The following is a 7,043-nucleotide window of genomic DNA, read 5'->3' on the forward strand; positions in this document are numbered from 1 at the left end:
AGCCCGTTCCAGTGCCTGAGAACCCTTTCAGTGAACAAGTGTTTCCTGACATCCAATCTGTACCTCCCCTGGTGTAACTTAAGGCCATTGCCTCTTGTCCTATCACTAGTTACCTGGGCAGGCTCTGGGGAGACCTCGTTGCAACCTTCCAGTACTTGGAGGGAGCTTCTAAAGAGGAGGGAGAGTGACTTTTTACATGGGCAGGTAGTGACAGAACAAGGGGAAATGGCTTTAAACTAAGAGAGGGGAGATTTAGGTTGGATATTAGGAGGAAGTTTTTCTCCAGAGGGTGGTGAGACACTGGCCCAGGTTGCCCAGAGAAGCTGTGGATGTTTCTCCCTGGAAGTGTTCAAGGCCAGGCTGGATGGGGCCCTGGGCAGCCTGATCTAGTAGTTGGCAACCCTGTCCACAGCATTGGGGTTGGAACTGGATGATCTTTAAGGTCTTTTCCAACCCAAACCATTCTATGATTCTGTGAAAAGAAAACTGAATACATCTGAGTTGTTTTCAGAAAAGAGAAGGCTGGTGGGGTGTAATGATTACTCTCTGCTGTGTGACTTCTTTTTCCCTCCATCTCTACAGTGAGTAAGAAAATAAACTATAGGTTTAAACTGCAGCAGTGAACATTATGGTTATAGTGCTGGGTTAAAAAGTTCTGCTAATAGGATGGCTGCATTAATAGGATGTTCATTAATAGGATGATTGCACTGAACTGCATTTGACAGATAAAGAATTTCTATTCTTGGAGGCCTTTCAGAACAAATTGGACTGTTTTTAGTGGTCCTGCACGTAGATAAATATGCAAGATTTAGGCTTTGGGTTAGAAAACATGCAAACATTTGAGTCCATTTGGCACTGGGTATTTCCATCATTTTGCTTGTTAATGTGTGGTTTGCACTGTATGGATTGTAACTGCTGGATTTTAATTTGGGTTTTATTTCTTTCTGTTCTGTTTGGTTTACAGGTAATGAAACACTATCACGCATCTTCCAGCAAAATGGGGGAGACTGCTGGTAGAAAATCAGCAAAAAAATCATTTAAATCACAAAATCAACAAGGACCTTCCAGCATAAAGAAGGGAACAGATGGAGAAGGAAGGAAACAAGCTCAAAAACCAAAGGTAATCATTATTTTTGAATCAAACAAATTAGAAATGTAACAAAAGGGGGGGTTGGAGGGAGAGGCATTTTGCCCAGTTTATTTACTGGAATTTATAGATAATATTTAATTAACTAAACGTCGTCCTCTTGAAGAAATGTCCAGTGTGAACAGCTCTTTTGAGACCCACTGCTTTAACTGCTCCATGGTTTCCAGAATTTCTACTTGCATGCTACTGTGCCTGTGACAAGTAGAGGGAAACATTGCCTGATCATTAATAAAAGGACAAACTGGCTGTGCAGTTTTGAAGAGCTACACAGCATCTGTTTGAACAGAGTGATAAATTCAGAGTTCATTCAGCTCAGGTAAAATGTATTTAGTTCTGGAAAATATTCCCTGCATGTCTCAGGGTTGGCCTAGGCAGCTTTCTGTTGGAGAGAGCTTACTTAACCACCCAATTTATGAATGGTGTGATCTCAAAATGTGGCTGGATTGCCAAACATCTTGTGCATTTCTTATTTCATGACCTCAGTCTGGGAATGGGAGGAATTAAGACTAGTGAATTCTTTTCCTTAACCCACTTGAGATTAATTACTGTTTCATGGTTCAAAAAGCCTTTTTTGTGGTCAGTGTCAACAGACCTCTGTCAAGCACTGACACACTTTCGTAGCCTTTTTGTTGTGGGTTGCTAGTAATAGATGAATGGTTCAGAGGTTCCTCAAAGCAGAGGATGCTTCCAAATTTCCACATTTCCTGTAAATTTTTCTCATCTGCAGGTTACTCAGCCAGTCAAAAGGAAAGCCAAAGAACATGAGGACTATTCCCCTGCAGGTAGGTTTGTATTCTTTCCTTTATAATTCAGTGTTTTGAAAAAACACTAAAGTAAAAGTAGGAGCTGCTATGCTGAAACTGTAGATGCCTTAGATGTTGCTGAAATCACAGAATCACAGAATGTTGGGGATTGGAAGGGACCTCGAAAGATCATCCAGTCCAATCCCCGTGCCGGAGCAGGAACCTAAATGAGATCACACAGGAAGGTGTCCAGGCGGGTTTTGAATGTCTCCAGAGAAGGAGACTCCACAACCTCCCTGGGCAGCCTGTTCCAGGGCTCTGTCACCCTCACTGTAAAGAAGTTTCTTCTGAAGTTTAAGTGGAACCTCCTGTGTTCCAGCTCACACCCATTGCCCCTTGTCCTACCATTGGGCATCACTGAGAAGAGCCTGGCTCCATCCTCCTGACATTTGCCCTTAATATATTTTTAAACATTAATTAGGTCACCCCTCAGTCTCCTCTTCTCCAAGCTAAAGAGCCCCAGCTCCCTCAGCCTTTCCTCAGCAGGGAGATGCTCCACTCCCTTCATCATCTTGGTGGCTCTGTGCTGGACTCTCTCAAGCAGTTCCCTGTCCTTCCTGAACTGTGGGGCCCAGAACTGGACACAATATTCCAGATGTGGCCTCACCAGGGCAGAGTAGAGGGAGAGGAGAAGTTTAAAAGTTTTCTTTCTGAATAATAACAGCAAGTATTTGCAGTATAGTCTTAGCCAGTGTGCATTCATAATATATATGTGTTGTATATGCACATATTAATCATATACTTTTGTTTGCAAGTAATATTCTCTTGTAAAATTCCACCTTTTCTATTTCTTGCTTTTCAAACAACTTGTGACTTGCAAATAGTAAGTACCACCTAATGTGGATAGATTTGACCCACTATTTTTCTGGCAAGGCAAAATATTAACTGTTACATCTTTGACTATGATGTGACTGAATTGAGTCACAAACCTCTTTATCCAGATTTGACAAATCATACAAATCATTTTCCTTTCTTCTTTTGTGATAACAGGAGAAAAAGGTTCTTCAAAAAAGGTGAAGCTAACCAGTGCTAAAATAGGATCTTGGCAGAGTCTTTCAGAGAGCAGCAGGCAATTTCTGGAAACTGTAATGGATTCAGTAATACTGTAAGTGCCAAATATCCTAGTGGTTCTTCTTTGTTTCCACAAGGAATAAAGTAAAAGTCATAACATTGCTTGAACTGGAAAAGCTTTGGAGCTTTTTTGGGGCAATAGGACTGGCTGTGTATATTTTATCTGGTATAACGTACCACTTTCTATCTGAAGTTGGAAATTTTTAGCTAGAGAAGTTCTGATTATGTTCACGTCACTTAATATGTTCTATGAGCTCCAGGCTTTGTGATGAAAATTCTGCCTTTATTTTCTTTCCAGATCTGTTTTGTGCCAACAAAATAAGAGAAAAGATGATGTTCAGAAGGACCTTAATTTACTGAGAGAAAGGTAAGAAATTTTAATTAAAAAAAAAAAGGGGGGAGAGAAAGGATTTAGTTTACCCAGGTGTTTTGTACCGTGCTTGTAGAATTGCTTCTGGAAGTAATCACCTTTAGGAAATCTTGGAAGGGAGAGTTGATGCAAAATCTTGAGGGGTACATTGATTGAAGTGGACAAGCAAGAGTTGTTGAAAGACCCCCTTTAACTACTTCTATACAAGTAACAGAACCTAGGAGGTATTCTTAAGAGCTCCTTGAATCAGCTTTGTACTCTTTATTTGTGGGCAGCTATTTATTTTCTTATCATTTTATGGGAGTGGTAGGAGCAGTTATAGCTAAAACTTCTTAAGTGCTAGTTCATTTTCTGACTGTTGAAGTTACTTCAAAGAAAGTTGGGGCTTAACTTGTAGTCTTTTTATGACATTGTGGGAGTAATTATATATGGTTTTTGTATGTTGATATACCAGGCTCTTATCAGCATAAAGCCTGAGCCTATATGTTGCTTTCTTTGTTCTTACAGTACCTCAAGATTCAAACATGAGAAGCTATTTTTTTGTAAATTATTTTCTTTCTTTTTTTTTTTTTTTTTAATGTTTAATTTGTGATAAGTTGGGTGTGATTTCTGAGTTGCCAGACTCCTACAATCTCATCTGAAATGCATGGAAATTGCAGCAGTTTGGTGTATCTAACTCTTGCTTGTCCACTTCAATCTGTATTTTAACAGACAGATCCAACTCGGAAGAATTCAAGTCTTCCTCAGAATCAGAAGAACCTTTGAGAACAAACTAAAACTCTTCCTCTGGCATAAAACTATGTTTTGTATTTCACAAAAGCATTTACAGATTTAACTGCAATGATTTTGTGTGGAAGCAGTTAAAAATTGATTTTTTAGAACTTAGCTTTAGTTTGAAAAGCTGAAAGGTCAGAACTGAGAAAATACTAGTTAATGTCAGGGGCTGCACAGGCAAATGGGATAGAAACCACACAGCACTGGTGTAACAGCAAATGTTAGAGCAGTGTGTTTTCTTCTTCTTGGTTCCTTTCTTAGACATCTATTCCACATGATTTTTGGAAAACAATTCACGACAGCCTTTCTTCCTGTCTGGATCCTTTTACTTCACTGGCCACAATTGGGCTAAATTGAGTTTAGTTTTTCCCCAGAGAAGACATTAGTCAGTGTTCTTCTTGTTTTGCAAAGAACTCCAAACAAGTCATGCTTTCCTTTTCCTATAATAAAGGGTGCTGAGATTTTTCAAGACGATAAAGGTGCCTCCAGGGAAGCTGGGCAACCTGAAGAATGTCCCGAACCTTCAAATGGCAGAGAAACAAACGCTTGAGACAAATGAAGAGTCTTTGGTACAATTGCAGGTATGCAAGGCAAGGAAGGGAAGAAAATATCTTCCCTGTCTGCTGCTGCTCAGTGTTTTGTAACTTTTTAGTAGAGGGACTGCTGACTCTGCCCTTGCTGTTGTGTGCACTGTCCATCATCGTCACCCACCTTTGCTACAAAGCAATGTGTCTTTTTGGATGTTTTTTCAGTGACTGAGGTGATGCTGATGATCAGTATCTCACACGCAAGAGGCTCACCATCTCTAAAGTAAATTTTATTCTGGTTTTGTGTCTGTTTTGTTGTAGGAAGAAATAAATGAAGCTGAGGACACAGCAGAACACATTGAAGAGTCTATACAGCAGCTGCAGTACAAAATCCAGGTCCTCAAGAACCAGTTAGAGGAAGATGAAAAAAAGGCCAGGAAGGTATTTCTGATAGATGTTGGCGCATTCCTCTAAGGAGATGGTGTTTCCAGAGCTCACCCATACAAGCTGTTTCTGCAGAGATCAGCTGTCTTTGGGAATGTAACTTTTCAATCTTTCCAACTCCAGCTGCAAAATTAAGAAGTTGGATGATGACAGCCAGTTTATTTCCTCCTTGTGTGCCTGATGTTTGATTTTTGGAATTATTTTTTTCTTCTTTTTTCTCCTTCTAGGTATTCCAGAAAGATGTAAGTGGAGCACTCCACCTTCCAGATCTCCCCAAGCGGAGTTTACAGGCACCTACTTTGCAGGTGAGCATGAAATATATTTTCAGAGACACCTTGGCTATGAGAAGAAAGGCAACAAAGTGTGCTTTTATCCCTTAACCTCTGCCAGAGGGGGAAGTTCTGAAAATTCTGAAACTGTTCTTTTTTTTCCCCCCTTTTCTTTGAGAACTAAATGCTTACTTTTTAAAAACAGAGCAAAACCCTAGAAAACCTGCCATTTAAAGTATCACATGTCTTTTCCTAGGAACCCTATGGTCCTAGGGAACCTCTAATCATTTCTGAAATGTATCCATCTGTAATTGATGGAAGGAAAACTGTCCCATTCCATGTCTCTATCCTTTTTATTGTAGCTGTATTGGGTACAGCTAGGCTGCATGAAAGTGAAATTTCTGTTGGACTCAATGAAAGCTGGTTTTTATTTGTTGGTATTCTCTCTTGCCTTCTTTAGGAAGAAATTTTGAAGATAAAAAATCAGAAAGGTCTTTTAAAGGATATGAACACTATTCAGCAGTCAGCTGACTTGAGGAACATGTTAACCCTCATTGAAAAGACCTATGAGAAGGTAGACCTCCTTTGAGAAACCCAGGTATATGGAACCTCCTTTGAACAGGATAACCTATGCTAGCACTCTGTTTTAATGTAGAACAACAGGATTCTGATCATGGAAACTGTTTTCTTCCTAATGGCTTTACTGCTGAAATTTCTATTAAAACATTTTCTATGAATATTTATATATAAATCTGTAGCTACATCCTGTGACTCTAGTGATTTCAGTGATCCATCAAGGGTTTTTAGGGGGGTTGTTCTAGACCTGTGATGACTTCTAATGATGATATATACTGTGTTAGAAGAAGACAGGAAAAGAGATGCTGGGTTTATTTGAGCATTTTTATTGAATAAGCCAACCTATTCAATTATATTTGCACCTTTATATCACATTTGTAAATTGGTGAAGACAATACCTCTTACCAAAGTAACTTTTGTTTTGGAGTTAAATCCTCTTTAAACCTCAAATACGTAGTAAAAGTATGCTCAGCTGCAAATCCCATTTTCAACTTTCTTAACACTTTTTAATAAAAACCCTCTATGGCAGGAAATTGAATATTTTTTTATTAAATGTACAGAATTTTTCTCCCTACATTTTAATTTCCTTACATTTTAATTTTCTCTGCTTAAGATTTAAAGAAAGTTATTCATACCTGACTTATCCAGGTGGCTGGGGAAAGCAGACAAGAACATTACAGAGCAAAGCATCTCTCAAAGGTCAGTTGTGTTCTCACAGTTTATTAACTGTCAGATATCCTTCAGCTTCAGAGGAAGCAAAGTAAATCACAAGTCTATTTTTCCCATGCACTTTAGTCTCTGCGCTATTTTTTCCATGATGGAGCTTCTCCCTTAAAAGATTCAGTTATTATAAAATACTTTCTCTTATCAAATTATCAGCTAGAAGGCAGCAGTGCTCTTTATGTTGACTTACCACACAAACACTTGTTCTTTCATTTACAAGCTGCTGGTGCTCTTAATGAGACATGAACTAATAATCTCTATTCTCCTGTGTATTGGGTTTGTGCAGCAAGGTTTTGGTAAGCAGGGGCAGGGGGAGGGGGCATAGAGGTGGCTTCTGTG

General features: G+C 39.2%; 1 protein-coding gene across 1 annotated transcript; it reads left to right on the plus strand.

Moving 5' to 3' along the window:
* Positions 1-967: 967 nt before the first annotated feature.
* CENPQ (centromere protein Q) lies at positions 968-5,994 on the plus strand. The gene is made up of 8 exons (XM_010174080.1): positions 968-1,120; positions 1,875-1,929; positions 2,941-3,055; positions 3,320-3,388; positions 4,617-4,746; positions 5,014-5,133; positions 5,364-5,441; positions 5,866-5,994. Exons 1-8 carry the CDS (start codon positions 968-970, stop codon positions 5,992-5,994), a joined length of 849 nt encoding a protein of 282 aa, XP_010172382.1.
* The last annotated feature ends 1,049 nt before the right edge of the window (positions 5,995-7,043 follow it).

Source organism: Antrostomus carolinensis, unplaced genomic scaffold, assembly GCF_000700745.2.
Source record: "Antrostomus carolinensis isolate BGI_N321 unplaced genomic scaffold, ASM70074v2 scaffold25998, whole genome shotgun sequence".
NCBI lineage: Eukaryota > Metazoa > Chordata > Aves > Caprimulgiformes > Caprimulgidae > Antrostomus > Antrostomus carolinensis.

Coding starts and splice junctions, on each gene's coding strand:
- CENPQ (XM_010174080.1), top strand. CDS start 968: ATGAAACACTATCACGCATCTTCCAGCAAAATGGGGGAGACTGCTGGT. Junction 1,121..1,874: donor AACAAGCTCAAAAACCAAAG/GTAATCATTATT, acceptor TCTCATCTGCAG/GTTACTCAGCCAGTCAAAAG. Junction 4,747..5,013: donor AGTCTTTGGTACAATTGCAG/GTATGCAAGGCA, acceptor GTTTTGTTGTAG/GAAGAAATAAATGAAGCTGA.